We start from the raw sequence: 15,776 nt of genomic DNA, 5'->3' as shown, positions 1-15,776 counted from the left end.
TAAAATGGGCACGCACACATCCGTGAAAACTATTGTCATTTTATGATCTCCTTCCTATTTCTAAGCCTTTTTATTGAATGCTGCCGTCATAAAAAGCTCCTAAAAATGTTCTGCTTTTAGATTAGTTATTTCTGAGGCTGTGGAGCTGCCCCAGAAGTGAGAAGTGACCTGGCATGACCACATCATTGCTTCTTTAACCATTTGGGGCACCTCAGGTTTAACCACTGAACAACCTGAGGGCATCAACCCCCCCCCTGCAGCCCCACAGTGCTGAAGTCTGGGCCACCATAGTGGGGAGGCTGGGGAGAAAGGGGAGTGGCCACCAGGACCCAGCAAGGGTAAAGTCCAAGGGGCTGCGTGCCCAACGGCCTCTGTGTGTGCCCAACAGCCAGGCCATGGAGGGAGAGCTGGAGTCACTGGAGTCATGCCTGGAGAGGCACATCCCACCCCAGGACCTGGCCGAGGTGAAGCGCATCCTCTATGGGGGTGAGACGAGGTGTGCTGCTGGGGATGGACAGCTTGGGGGGTCAGGGGGAGGCAGTGTGAGGGTAGGTGGGCTGAAGGGAGGAAGAAGGGTGACCTTGCGATGAGGTAATGTTACCTGAGAGGTCTTTTCCAGTTTTAGTGATGCTATGATTCTAAAAGGGGGGGTCTGACATGAGGGAAAAGAGGTTGGGAAAGCGCATGTAACCTTCAGGGCTAGGTAGAGAGGTCTGTACGCGTGCGCTCCTTGATTTCTGTAGTAAATAGCAATGTCTGGAAAGCACAGTTATGGAGGGAAAGACTGAGAATTTGCTGCCATGGAGCTGAAGTCACACACAACCTGGCTGCTGCCTGACTTCCCTTATCTGACAGCTGTGTGACACAGGAGCTTGGAACAGCAACGTCTTCCCAGGACAAGGTGACACGTGTGATCGTTTTGGTCTGTTGCATTGCAGAAAAGGAGTGCATCTTATCTTGAAATGTCTTCGTTTCATCTTCAATCTAGAAAACTTAGCTTGCCAGCGGCTGCTCTATCATCTGCTCAACAGAGAGATTTTGAACTACAGGGCTACGGATTTGATGCTGCTCCAGAGCAACTGAGAAGGCCGCGTATCGTTCGAGTAGGGCTGGTGCAGAACAAAATTCCTCTTCCCACCGACACAGCTGTGGCAGTGCAGGTACTCAGGCTGTTTGCATGTTCCTCTTATTTTTACTGGGTGTTGATATTACAGTTCCATCACAGAATGTCTGCTGCTGTCTGGCAGCATAGGACCCATCACTATCTCAATAGAACACACTGTAAGAAATCTGAGTGACCCAGGCAGTTCTGTTTTTTCTCAGAACCATCTCTCCTGTTGTGTTTACCCAGTGAATTGCCCAACCTGCATGCAGTTTTTCCAAAGCTAAATATTTAATCACAGATTTTGTAAATGAAAAGACATTGCCTCTAAAGTGAAACAGAAAAATGGTTTACGTGAAACCAAAAAAGGTGGCAACCTGTGGAAACCACAGTGCTGTATTTGTTATAATTGGGAAGCATTCCCTTATAGGAAAATCCATGACAGCAAATATGGATTAATGAACCTTTGTGCATTATTCTTTGTCCTGCAGTAAACCAAATGTTATTACATATTGACCAGCATCATGGACATGAAAGCATGGAGATGAGGCATATATAGAGAATTTAAAGGAAAATGTAACATTTATCAAATCTCATGGGGTGATAGTTTTGTCCACCAATAGGACAGAACATCTGCAAGGCAATTTATTTTGGAAAGACTGCATGTCATGAGAGCAAACAGGTAATTTGGGATGTGGATTGTGTTTGTGGATTCTTTGTGGCATCTATGGAAAAGATACCAGTTTTTAAATGATTTTCCATTAGCAACAATTAGGTAACTATTTAAATAGCTGTACAGCTGTTGAGTTTGTAGGTCCCTGATGACTTGTGTGGTATTCACTTGTTTGACACATGAAAGTATCAATACAAAGCCCAGCACCTATGCTTATCTTTAACAAGAACATTGAAAGAAAATAGTACTTTGATACAGTGTGTTTTGACTAATGAATAAGTGTTTTGATGTTCTTCTTGGTAATGATCTACTCACCTCTTAGAATAGAGGGATTGAAAAAATACTTTGGAGTTAATAACTCATAGAGTGTCCAAGATCCACGTGTCAGCAGGATTCAAAGATAACTGCAAAAACTGACTGTCCTTACTCCCATCTTAAGTTTCTGGGTACTTGACTTTGAATACAGATTTACATAACACTCTTCTGTACTGTTTACAGTGACCAATAAAAATACATTTTTTGCTGATTCTTTTCAGATTTTTACCCATTTACTAGGCAGTCAGCAATGAAGTGCCATATATTTAGGTGTTGTAACCATGGAACTAGGATTCTAGTAGCTGGCTCTTTCTATTTTCAGCATCTAAATGCTTAAAAAAACCCCAAACATCTATATCCAGCTCTTCAGATTCCAATTCTCTTAGGAATGTTGACTTCTTGAGTTATTCCCTCTGAAAGCAAATGGACTAAGTATAGAACAATATAAAAAAAATAATAATGTGAACAAAGTTTGTGAAACCAGGATATTACTGCACAAGTGAGTTACAATAGCATGATGCTTCTTGCAATTAGGTGGCTGCACTGCACAGACGAATTGAGGAGATTGTGGAAGTAGCTGCAATGTGTGGGGTCAACATCATTTGTTTCCAGGAGGCTTGGAGTGAGTACTTGCTGTGATTCTTTGTAGATTGTCAGAGGTCACATTCCTTCTGGTTCAACAGGTATCCTGTACTGGATTTATGTCTTTTAAGCAAACAGCAGACGTCTTCCCAGTATAACAGTTGAATGTTACTGGTTTGATTTCTGAAAGAAAAGAAATACACAAAAAAAAACCACACAAAGAATCTTTGTTGGCAGAACTATATAGAGTATATCCGTGAAGTCTGTTGTGCTGAAGGCTGGATTTGCTACAATGGTGATATTTATAGGCATGCCTCATGTTACCCTTTGTGATCTTTTCCTCATATTTTTCCTTCTAAAACTTTCTTTCATCTAGACAGATACTTTTAAAATTAATAAATAAATCTAACTTTAATTAAAGCAGAGTATTTGAGGCTAAGTAGGTTCTGGAGGCCAGAATGAAAATGAAGGTCTAAATTGTGAACACGGGTGGTTCACAGAAAGTGTACTCTGATGACAAGGGTTTATTTTGGATCTTTACTTCCAGTAGGACTGTCTTCACTAAGCGCGTTGTTTCTCTTCTGCTTTGGCCTGTGTGGGTCCAAAACTCCTCATCCTTGCTAAAAATATTTTTAAATAGCTTTTTCCTTTAAACAAATAAAACAGTTGAATCATTTGGAAGTGTTTGATTTTTATCTGTATTCATGGAAACAGAAACACCTCTGTATTTCTTGAACGACGTGAACGCTCTTGTAAATCTTGCCATGCGTTCATGTTTTCCAGCCATGCCCTTTGCTTTTTGTACAAGAGAGAAGCTTCCTTGGACTGAATTTGCTGAGTCAGCAGAGGACGGGATAACAACAAAATTCTGTCAAGAGGTAAAATGAACAAATGGCCTCAACCCCTTCCCAGCTTCCCCATCCGTCTATAACCACCACTGATCAGGTTAGATTTCTTCTTATACTATGAGAAATCTCCAGTACTCTGAAATCAGTTTTCCTCTTCTTTGTGAAGACATGGACAACCACAGCTGTGCTCCATATTTATTTTTCAAACCAATCTGCCTTTTGCCATGGGAGGTATATGAAATTGCCCGTTTAACTGTTCCTGAATGCTATACATATTTTTGCATCCAGGTGTTTTTAATTTGGATAAACACAAAAAGATAAGAGGTTTGAAGGAAGGGTGGCAATGTGCTACTAAACTGGCAGTCAGAAGGCGCTGTGCCTTACTTGCACCTATGTTCTTTAACATTAACCTTTCATATGTAACAACGTTTGAAATGTTTCTAGATTTTTAAAATAGTTTTCAGCTAGCTGTGGTGTTAAATATATACAAGAATGAAAGAATGGGAGTGGAATCAGTCTCCCATTGAACCTGTGAATGGATTCAGTTCAGCTCCATGGCTTGAGTGTTGCAGTTAGATGCATTGAGCACCTTGTATTTCTAGCTGAAGGATTCAGGTGGAAAGCTCACTCTGATGTACCCATCTTTCATGAAGGCAATACTGGCATGCTGGTGTGAGTTAAGCATGAGCACTTCAGAACAGTCAAAACGATGCACAAGATGAAAACTTCTTTTTAATGCTTCTTTATGAACCACAAGTGAAAATAATTAATTATCTCAGGCTTGTGTGTAATAGAGGAATTGTGTTCATTTGTGCAGCTGGCAAAGAAGTACGATATGGTTGTGGTGTCTCCAATCCTGGAGCGAGATGAAATACATGGAGGAACTCTGTGGAATACTGCAGTGGTCATTTCCAACTCAGGAGCTCTCCTTGGCAAAAGTAGGAAAAATCACATTCCAAGAGTTGGAGATTTTAATGAGGTAAGGTGCAGTAGTCAAGACCGTCAAGCTGGTGTAACCATGCAGCTCTTGTTTGTGTCACCATTATTGTATCAGTCCTATTGGCAGGAAGTGTGACGTAGTTCTAGAAAATGTGGTTTGCTAAGCATCACATTGTTTTTTCCTCGGGTAAAAATATATGAAGATAATTTATCAGAAAGTAGAGTGCAATGACTGTTAAAGCACCAACATTGAATCTGTGCCATATGCTCTTCTTTGCCTCATGGAAACCACAAAAAAGTTGAGGATCCTTTAAAAATAAACACTTTTTTTTAATCACAGCTTCTTTATGTTACCTGTGCATGGTTGGCTCAGTTTTCATTTGTAAGCATGTCAAACTTGCTTTAATTTGGAGAGCATTTGTTTCATGATTCATGCATGAGCATTATTTGCAGACTTGATCTCTCATTCTCTCTGAAATTGTCATGGAAATCACAGTTCTTTTGCAGTTATTCAGTTTCTGTCAGTAGAATCAATTAATTAATTTTTTAATTGCATTTCTGGTTTATGGCACCTTCTGTTCACTAATCACATTCCTTCCACTGAAGCCCACACAAGTTTTTAAGGCTCTTCACCAGAATCAGCTTCAGAAACTAACCCAGCGAAGGCAATGTCGAAACAACCTGACTGATCTGAAATGAGTTTATCCATCCATAGAATTATCAGAAGAAAGATCAGGATTAAAAATTAACCAAAAATCTAAAAATACATTGTCTTACCTCACTTAATCTCTCCTTGTCAGCCGAAGTGAGTGATTAACAGAGCCCTTTCTTCAGAGCCTGTTGTGTGTATGCTTACAGTTGCTGTTGTTGCCTGTCTGAGTGCAGTAGACTGAGGCTTCAGAATCGGGACTTACTTATTTTGCAAGTTATTTTATCTTGAAAATTGGTATTCAAAAACCTCTGGAAGTTGACCTGCTCTCCTAGGCCTGGTCAGACTGGTCTGGCTTTTTTCAGAGGAGGATGTTAATAGGTTTCCTCACAATGGATTTCTGGCATGAGTCTGTCAAATCACCAGGCTTCAAACTTTAATTATTATGTTGATTTTTATTATTATTTTATCAGAGCTGCCTTTTAGCAAAACAACATCTAGACAGTGGGTTGTGGAGCATCAACGGATTGCAATAATATTCGTGTTTACAGCTATGAAACTGTAACGGAAGAAAAGCGCTTTGAAAGTTAAAAACTACTTTTACTTTTCCACATAAAGTATAGAGTTTCACTGAGTGTTTTGCATAATTCTAAATTAAAGAATTATCACAAAGCAATCTATTATATTGCCAGTACACTGTAATGATTCGACATTTCTTGTTAGAAGAGCATTAAGTCCATTTTCTTCTGAGCTGAGCAAATCTGATAGAGGAATTTTAGCAACAGACGAGACTATGGGGAAAGCTTATGCTCAGCTCTGCTATTTTGATGTTTTGTTCTTTATCAACAAAGCTAACCCCTAAGGAAGGGTTGAATTTGAAATGGTTTTTTTATGGCTTGTCTCTGTGGAGCAGATTGGGAAAGGATCCTTGTTAAGATCATCCTTGATGAATCAGTGAGAACTAAATGGACGGGAGAAAGAGATTGGTCTCTAACCTATTCTGCCGTGTGTGGGAGGACATATAAATAAACAAAAATCAATCCTTCTTGAGACATCACCGTTTGTTGCTGTGGAGATGACTGTGACCTCTGGTGGAGAATAAAGAATAAGGACTGATGAATTCCCTGAAGCAATAACATTCTTGTTTTTCTTCTCCTCTTGTAATAAAGGAAAACTGAGAATAGAAGAAAAAATGGAAATATATTCAATTGGCAGAATTGTTTTGAGAAAGGATTACTTGAGCGCTCACCACATGGCATGCTCTCTAAGCACATGAAAGGAGATGAAATCTGTGCCCACGGGGCTGCGTGATTTCAGGAGAGCTGATAAGAAGTCAGAGCCTGTCCCATTTACTGGGCACAGTGAGCCTCTATCCCACCCTTCCTTCAGAACATGACTCTTCACCTCTTCCATCATGCCATTCTTTCACACTTAGGTGAGACCCTGGTTGTCCCCCAGCAGTAACTGTGCTTCCTCATGTTGGGTCAGATGTTGTGTTTCCTGCAATATCAGTGGCAGCAGTTGGTACAAAAAACTGTTTATAAAAACTGTTTTACAGTGCACCTTTCTTGTATGGTAAGAGCCACACCTCTGTCAAACTGTTGGATTATGGTCTCTTTGCTGTCTCTGAAATCATCACAAAGGGATGATGTTAGCAATAACTGGCCTCTTCATTTCCAGTATCCACAGACATTATACTGGGGGTGTTAGATAGAGTGCTCCTGTCTATTCCTGTTTCTTATCTGTGGATCTTTTATCAGTGCCTAATCCCTTCTGAATCTGCTGACGCTCCCTGCTTTCACAAACTGGTAGAAGCACATTCTATAAGTGTTCTGCCAGCTGCTTAAAAGTAATTATTTTGGTTTAAATCAGATACGAGTGTTATTTCAGTGGCTGCTGCTGCTCTTCTGGGATTTCTGTATTCATCTTATCCACTGCCTTTGTGAAGCTGTAAATCTCACTCATAATCACCCTCAGCCTTCTGTCTGCAGATCAAAGAGGTGCAGCCTTTCTAGTTGCTCCTCAAAAGGCAGCTGTGCCATTCCCTTTGTCATTTCAGTCAGCTTTGCTTATTCCATCTCTAATATATCCTCACTGAGATGGAAGCACTGGAACTGCCCAGCCTACTCAAGCTGTGGGCACACAGAATTCATGTAAACCAGCAATACTGTGTTTTCTTCTACATTTCAGATGCCTGAGATTTTCTTGGGTTTTTGATTACCACTGTACACTAAGCAGGCAGCTTTCAGTAAGTCCACACATTCCTTTCCCCTGTGTCTGTTTCTGCAGGTTCCCTTTAGAGTTTGTCTCTCTTGATAGCTGTTAGTGATGCCCTACCCTTGCCTTCACCAGTGTCTTTTACAGGAATTGGTGCATATCTTACTGGAAGGCAATGTTTGATGTTATAAGAGGTTTGCAGCATATGGTAAATGAGATCTTTTAAGCCAGCAATTGGTTCCAGTTTCTTTAAGGAGTGTTCTGTGGATTTATCCTGTGATTTTCCTGGTAGTTCTTCCCAACCACCTGTTAGCAATTGTCATATAGGAAATGTAAATAAGTAATCTTAGCCATACACTGATATTACCTAGGCTGCTCACAGAAATGTTGCGTGGCATTACATAACAGATGAAAGTAAAAGAATTCCTTGTTCTTTAAACAGAGCATATCTTCTCTCTTTCTAATGAGACTTCAGAGGATTGTAATGACTTCGGAAGATTTTATGTGGTGGGAGTACTAAGAGATGTACCTTAAATTTGGCAATATGTGAGTTGATTTCGAGCTTCTGTAGAATTCTGTAGTGCTTCTAGTTTGAGGTATAAGTCAGCCAGTGCTGATGGTGTACTATAAGGGAGGCAGAAAGGGCCTTCAAATGGATCTCAGTACATCTTAGAGCCACTTCTTGCTGACTACTCATTGCAGTGAGTACTAAATGAGAAGTTTTGTCCTTGCTTGTGGTCTCATAACTTGAAGCTGGTGACTGGAAACTGTGATGTATCCAAACAATGTTGGAGGTCTTTCTTTTTTTCTTTCTTTCTTTTTTTTTTAGAAGTCTGCCTTCGATTTTGGATCCATTTATTTATGTATTTATTTATACTTTTTCGTAGTCTACTTACTACATGGAAGGAAATACAGGACACCCAGTATTTCAGACACAGTTTGGAACAATTGCTGTCAATATCTGCTTCGGGCGCCATCACCCCCTGAACTGGCTCATGTACAGTTTGAATGGAGCAGAGATCATCTTTAATCCTTCAGCCACCATCGGAACACTCAGGTGACAGACAAGCTGCTTTAGGCTGTTACATAATTTCTCATTTATCTGAATTTCCAAGCTCCTCACTGGAGTCTCAGGGTCACTTTGCAGAGGGCTTGGAATCAGAAATACCACCTCCATGTTCTGTCTTCACGGAGGATTCTGCATTCTTCTCCATCTGGGATTTTGGTCTATCGATCTGTTTGCAGTCACCAGTTCTCTTCCAGTACTTTAGTTGCACATCTGTGAGTGTTTGGTCTCTGAGATAGTTAACCAGCATCCAGCTGGTCTTCCGAAAACTACAACATTTAGACTGGCTACATCATATTTTTGTCTTATGACAGGCTGTAGTGATTTACAGTCAGGTTTGGCTGGCCAGGTGATTATGCATCCTTCACCTGGAAGCCAGTAAGTATGGTATCAAATAGCCTTCGTTGACTGTCATTGAAACTGCCCTTGGTAATTTTTAATGTAAAAGATAGGATCTCACTTAGGCTGCATAATATTTGAAAATGTCCTTTGAAAAGAGTTCCATGAATGCACAATGCTTTTGGGGCATTCGTGTCACTACTAGAATAATGTTTGTGATGTTGGACTACTTACATCCCATTAGGAGGAGAGCAAATAGAGATTACCCTGTCGTCATGCAGCGCTTGATTGGTACTCTGGGTGCTTCAGGCTCTCCTAATTATTGGCTTTCACTTGATTGTTTTTAAGCACATAATTTTTATTGCAGGAAGAGGACTCTTGAGACCTATGTAGAAAACTGTCTCAGGGGGTAGCTTCTTGTCTATAGCCTTTTCTTCCTATCTGATTTCTTCTGTGAAATTGTAATTTGCTGGAGCTTTTCAATAAAATCCCTTTTTCTTAGAAGAGCTGGCTGCCAGACTCAAAGCAATTGAGAAAAAAAGGCAATAAAGCAACTCCTTTCAATCAGATCCCATGACCTTCTCAAGTAAGATTCTGGAGTTTGACTGGGAGATTAATGACAGATTCTTGCACCTTGAGTACCTGCACCTTGCCTTAGCGCTCAGAATCTGGCAGGTACATGCTGTCAGCAGTATACTGAAGGTATCACCTTTGTTTTGGAGCTCTGAGTAGTTCCAGACCTCCTATTAATCTGATAACTGTGTATCAAGCTATTTAATAAAAAGAGGACTGTTTCTGCTCTAAACATCAGTCAGAAATGAAGCACCTGTCGGAAAATAGGCGGAGGCTTGTGAAAGAGAGGGAGCTGTTTTATTCCTTATTTCTCAGATCTTGGTTTTATGTCAATGTCAGGAGATTCTGATTATTGAACAGGATCGGTCTCGGTCGCTAACTTTGGCTTTTTTGACAGAAAATGTGCAATGCTGTACACATAATCTCAGTCTCTGCAGAAGACAGTGAATGCCAGCCTTCTTTTCTGTGTATTGCAGCGAGTCCCTGTGGCCAATCGAAGCACGAAATGCTGCCATAGCTAATCACTGCTTCACGTGCCCCATCAACAGAGTGGGAACGGTACGTATCGTTGCTTTATTTCATCTCTTCATTCAAGTATTTTGGAGTAATTCAGCTGAAGGTAATGAATAGCATGAGAACACCTCGATTCCTCTACTGTGTGAGGCCCCTTCTCTCAGTGGTTTTTAACATGAAGAGGAGCAGTGACTGACAACTGCCTTGTTGCTGGCAGTCTACTTGTTGCAGCTGTTTTCTACTCTGGAGCTGTTTTCTTTGTAATCAGCACTTGCCCCTGTTGCTAATTCCCCTAGTTTCTGTGGCAATGTGACAATTGTTTTAGCCAGAAGAACTGAATATGAGGCATAACCCCAAGTCAGGGCTCACTGCAGTTTGCTGTTACCCAGGTCCAACCTCCTTCTGCACACAGAAATGCTATAATCAGAAATAATGTTGCAAACAACAGGTCATTCCTGTCTTTGGATTCATCCAAATATTCTGTGTTCTTTTATAAGGCTCTTTGCAGAAATCCAGATTTGTTCCTGCAGTTATGCAAATACCTTTGCCACATTTTGTCACCTGTAAGAATGGGATTAATTAAATGTTTCTACTTTTGCCCTTCTTGGAGTTGTAATGAAGCATGTTTCCCAACGTGTGTGAACAACAGGCAGTGGTACAAAAATGTATTTGTCTCTAGTCCCACCATAGAAACAAGGTCCCTCTGATGGCTGACTTTAGATAATCAGGAAAGTCTTAATAGTTGCATATGAACTTCCACAGTAGATGTGGTAGACTTGTAAGGTTTTCTCGAATGAAATGGATCTATGCTGCCACCTATGGATTCCTTCTTGTTCACAGGAATACTACAAAAACGCCTTTACTTCTGGGGATGGTGGAGAAGGTATGTTCAGAAATTGCATGCAGTGCTTGCTGATAACTTGTTGTGTAGAGTCTGAAGAATGAGAGCTCTCTTACAAGTGTCTATCCCATGACATCTATGTTAGCCATACTTAAGACTGCTGCTTTGTAAGCTGTAGAGAAGCACTTCCAACTAAAGGTGGTGGTACCATGCCATGTGGTCACCAGTTTTTTTTGTTGAGGTTCCTACATGTTTGCAGAGGGCTAAGTTTGGGAGTCAAGGCAGTACTGGGAGACAGAAATCCCACAAATTAATCTGTTGTACAAGCTCAGGGTTATTAACCTTAATAGCACCAGCCTGCATCACCAGCTAAGCCATTTTGCCCCGATTCATAAATCTGTTGGGGTAAAAGAAAAGCTTATAATTACATGAGAGAGACTTAACAGCAACATTGATGTCATGACTGGTGAAAAACTTAGGTCTGAATGGTTTTCCATGGAGAAATATTCTTGGCTAATTCTGTTCTGTTTTTCATAACTTCCAAGTGAAGACTGGTTGAGAAACCAAAAAAAACCCAACTGATTATAAGTAATAAATAAGAAAGAGATGTGGCTGCATCATGGTTGCTGATATCCATTACGCAGTGGTGCAGTGTGTGTGGCTGGTGGTTGGCACAGTTTGGAGCTGTACAGTATGAAGTACATTTTATTTCCTGCCTCAAATTTCCATGCTTTCACCTCTGATCTTGCACTAAAAATTCTAAAATACTGAAACTCTGACTGTTTGGGAAGTTTATGATTTGACAATTAGCATTCAATTAAATTCTTGCTTTCATTTTTTATTTATTTAGGCATTTAGTGCAGCGGCTTAGTAATGGGAAAGCATCATGCATTATTTAGAAGCAATGCAGTTAGGTTTTTCTTTGTATTTGTTTGATAGATCTGAAAGCTGTACTGTGCATGAAACAGAACTCGTGGTCAAACTTGCAGTTATCTTAGGGTTGTACTGTAAACTGCTCGGGATGAGATATTGCTTAAAGCACTGCAAAAGGGACAACCACAGGAAATTGAACCAAGTACTGGGGGAGCTGCATGTGGAGCTGTGTAGCTATTTGCAAACATTACACGCTTATTAAACTTCTCTTTAAGCACACCATGACTTGGGCCATTTCTATGGCTCAAGTTACGTAGCTGCACCAGATGGCAGCAGGACCCCGGGACTCTCCCGTACTCGGGATGGACTTCTTGTTGTAGAGATGGATCTAAATCTTTGCAGACAAGTCAGTGACAAATGGAATTTTAAGGTAAGCCCAAATATAAAGAAATGCCTGTTTTTAAAAACAATTTGTGTATGATATTAGAGCAAACAAGTTTTCCTAGCAGTCGTATAGTGTTACAATTGTTAAAAGGCAGCCTTTCTTCAGCAACCTACAGCTTGAACTGTGGAACTAATAGAATGTTTTGGAGGATGTTGTGGAGGCTAAAGGTATAAATGGATACAGAGAGGGAATAGCCAAATTCAGGGAAACTAGGGAAATGGCCTTGAAATGAAGAGCTTACCCTTTGGTCCTCAAGAGCTGATTGCCAGAAACTCTGAGGACCAGTAGGGGAAACATGCAGTTTTCTTATGCAGTGTACGTAAATGTTGGCCAGTGAGCTGAGATGGATCTCTGATCTGATCTTACGTGGAGCTGTTTATATTCTTATGGGCTTTTCTTGTCAGCTGTAGTGACTTTTGTATATGAATGTGCAAAAATCTTTTGGTGATAACTTTCTGGCCGTGGGGACATGCACATGTTACAGAGGAAAAAAGAAGCATAATTTCTTTGAAGCATCCTGACACACTTTCGAATTGATCTCAACCAGATCATGGCAATTGCGAGCCTTTCTGCAGGATTTAACAAGGTTTAGATGTTTTGAATTCTCAGCCAAAGGTAACTTGGATCATGGTGGTGGTAGGTGGATGGCTGGACTGTATGATCTTGGAGGACTTTTCTGTCCTTGATGATTCTGTGGTTCTATGAATTTGGAGAATCTCCTCCAGCAGCAGAGCTCAATTAAGTAGTTCTCACCTCAACTATTTAAAATAGATAATCATTTGTAAGCAATGTTGACATTTTTGTTAATCATTTCTTAGCTAGAGACAAATTTCCCTGTGGGTGCTGCTCATCTGTATATAGGCATTAAATGGAAAAGTAGTTTTAGGTCCTTTTCTGTACAGAATTGCTTGTGATGTTTTGCAGGTGTGTGGTAGGCATATGGTGGTTGGCCTAATGGACTTAAGTTGTGCTGTGAAATCCCCAGGCTTCTGAGTCATGCAGGCATTTATTTAGTTCTGCTTTACCACTGAAATCTTAAGCTATCTTTGCAGAGCTGGGATGTGTCAGGAAGCATATGGAGCATTGCAGAGGCATCCAAACAAAAGCAATTGTATTGATTAGGGGGAAAAAAAAGCAGTAAAAGCAGTTAAAGCAAAGCACTGACCTTTAGCTGTGTGGTATAGAATATTTTTATTTTTCTTTTTAATTCAATTGTCGTGCTCTCAGCACATTACAGTTTTCTGTTGATGGTGTGCATTACTCTCATTGGTCTTTTGGCACGTGAGGCATAGCCGTGGCTTTTGTTTGTATGAGTGGGGTTTTTTATATCATTTTACTCTCATTTGTGGCTGAGATAGACATCGATATGGGGAGGATGAGGAAGTACAGAATCATCATTTATCCACTGCAGAAAACCTTTTGTAGTGTGTAGGCACTTATTTAACTTGTCCCAGTATCTGCTACTTACCAATGAAACCCGAATGGGACATCAGTGTAAGATTTAAGATTTATCAGCAACAAAACAGTTATACAGGTTGAACTCATTACGTGCTGGCAAGAAAGAAGCAGTTCACATTGCAGACTGTGCACTTGGGAAGAGGATACCAGAATGCAAAGTGCTGTATCTCAGTATCCTAGCTTCCTGCATCATCCAAATCAACAATATTTCGTGCTATTAAGGGATGAACTGAGTGTAAACCAGATCCTCAGTGACACTTATTCACACTTACTGCTGGCAGTTGAGTGAATCAGTTGTCAAGGACGTAATACAAAGACATAATTGCAGGTATGCTCCTTTTCTATCCCTGACATAACTGACTTAAAAAGCGAATGTTGTTGATGAGTAAAAAAGCAAGCCTGGTTTTCACCTTCAGCTTTCAGCTACCCGGGATGTGAAAACACAGCCTTAAGTCAGCAGACTTGAAGGACTTTCACTTTGGAGGGTTTGCTTTTTGACTGAATTCTCATCTTACTATTTAAGTCAGTTAATAATAGGCCTACATTAAAAATCCAACACATGGTAGATACTGCTTTTTTACAGACATTCTTTCATAGCTAACTGAACTGAAGCTTTGATTTTCCTTTTCCAGATGACTGGTAGATATAAAATGTATGCAGAGAAGCTCGCTGAAGCAGTCCAACCTTGTTTTACACCCAACAAAATCGGACAGTAAGAGAGATCAGCTCAATACAATCAAATGGTACATAGCAAATGAAAAGGTACAACTTGGCATTGATTTACTATGAATTACAAGTTGTTATTTTCATGTTATTTTAATTCTCCGCAAGTATTAAAGTTCAAAACTATGTGAAGTAAAATAATTTAAAAATGGATTCTGTTTGTTAGTTCTTTGTTGTTTACACTAATGATTCCCAACCTTTGTTCCCTATTAGAACTCTATTCAATGAAGAATACATCGATACAAAATGGTGATGGCATTTATCCAGTATTGTGTACAGGGCTGCATAATTTGATGGAGAGGAGATAAAAAGATTTTTTTACACATGCTTTTTAATATGTTGAGTTGCACGTGTCTGTTTGCTTCTGCTTTCCCATTTATACACTCTGCCCAAATGCATAATTTGAGGAGAAAGGAGACATAAACCATTTTCATGTTTTTTTTGCTTGGGTTTTTTCTTTCTTTCTTTCTTTCTTTGTTTTCAATTGCCACCCATTTAATGCAGTTTTGCTAGAGCTAAGTAACATCCCGTACATGTCCTACATGTTTGGAGATCTGTGTGTCCTGTAAACCATCACTGCTTTGGTTCTTTGTATTTCCTGTCACACTATATATATTTCAGCTGTAGTTGGACCACTGCCTTGGATGGCCTCCTCCAGGGTCCAAAAGCAGGGCTGAAGGCAGATGCTTTTAACACCTCCAGCAGCTTGGTGCTGTGCTGAGAGACAGAAAGGGAAGCAGTCGCTCATGTGAATGGAAAGCCACGGAGATGCTGTTAATGTATAGTTAATGCATGGACTATTAGTGTATACTGAAAGTTTGTTTTGCAGAGCTCAAGTGATGGAGTAGGCATTCAGGAAGTACAAGAGGAATAAGATTTACAGCTTAGTAGGTATTAATATATATCTGAATCAAACATTTGATCTCCTAAAGAGGAGAAATCCAAATAACCATTTAAGCTGTGCCAGTGAAGTATATAATATGCCTCTAAAGATTTTCCAACATTTTTAATAATAAACCAGTAAATAAATACACCTGCTACTTCATGCTACAGGGTTATCCATGACTTTAAACCTTTATTGAGAATGGCTTAATTACAAATAAAAATATATTTATGTATAAAATCCCTGCATGTAAAATACCCCCTCCTTTGCTATGGACAGCATGAAGGAAACAAAGTGACTGACTGCACATTTTCAGAATGAGTGTTTTGATGGATGATCTTCCCATGGAAAACAACGTGCCAGAAAATGCAGGTGTTCTGGACACTTGGCCAGCGAGTTTCTTCGTGGCCTGAATTTGTGTCATTTAAATAGTCACCTTTTTGCTTTCCTTCTGCTTTTTCCTTGTATTTTCATCTCTCATTACCATATTCCACTTGGCTATTGGAGATCCTGCTGCAGTGAGTGGAGCTCTCATTTCATCTGTATTAACTTCAACAGCTTTGGTTCTACATATTTTCAATTCTGTACATTTCAGACCATTTAGCATGCCCTTAAGTTCATGTTTTATACATAAGCTCCAGATTCACGTGTGGAAGCTGATGTCAGTTACACATCTTTTGTAAGTTGTTTTTTTTTTTTGCTAACCAAGCCTGCTCTAAAAAAATAAATTCTGTGGC

At 40.0% G+C, this 15,776-nt stretch overlaps 1 protein-coding gene across 1 annotated transcript; it reads left to right on the top strand.

Annotated features, from left to right (window-relative positions):
• Positions 1–395: 395 nt before the first annotated feature.
• On the top strand, positions 396–14,149 carry UPB1 (beta-ureidopropionase 1; the record flags this gene model as incomplete). The annotated part of the gene is made up of 10 exons (XM_079543684.1): positions 396–496; positions 989–1,160; positions 2,625–2,712; positions 3,456–3,550; positions 4,338–4,499; positions 8,213–8,382; positions 9,780–9,861; positions 10,657–10,699; positions 11,806–11,960; positions 14,066–14,149. The coding sequence occupies 10 exons, from the start codon at positions 396–398 to the stop codon at positions 14,147–14,149; spliced, it is 1,152 nt and encodes a 383-aa protein (XP_079399810.1).
• Between the last annotated feature and the right edge of the window lie 1,627 nt (positions 14,150–15,776).

The sequence above is a fragment of the Tetrao urogallus genome (assembly GCF_951394365.1).
Source record: "Tetrao urogallus genome assembly, chromosome: 17".
NCBI classification, from domain to species: Eukaryota; Metazoa; Chordata; class Aves; order Galliformes; family Phasianidae; genus Tetrao; species Tetrao urogallus.
The sequence above is the reverse complement of the archived record's forward strand: the minus strand, read 5'-3'. Positions and strand labels throughout refer to the sequence as shown.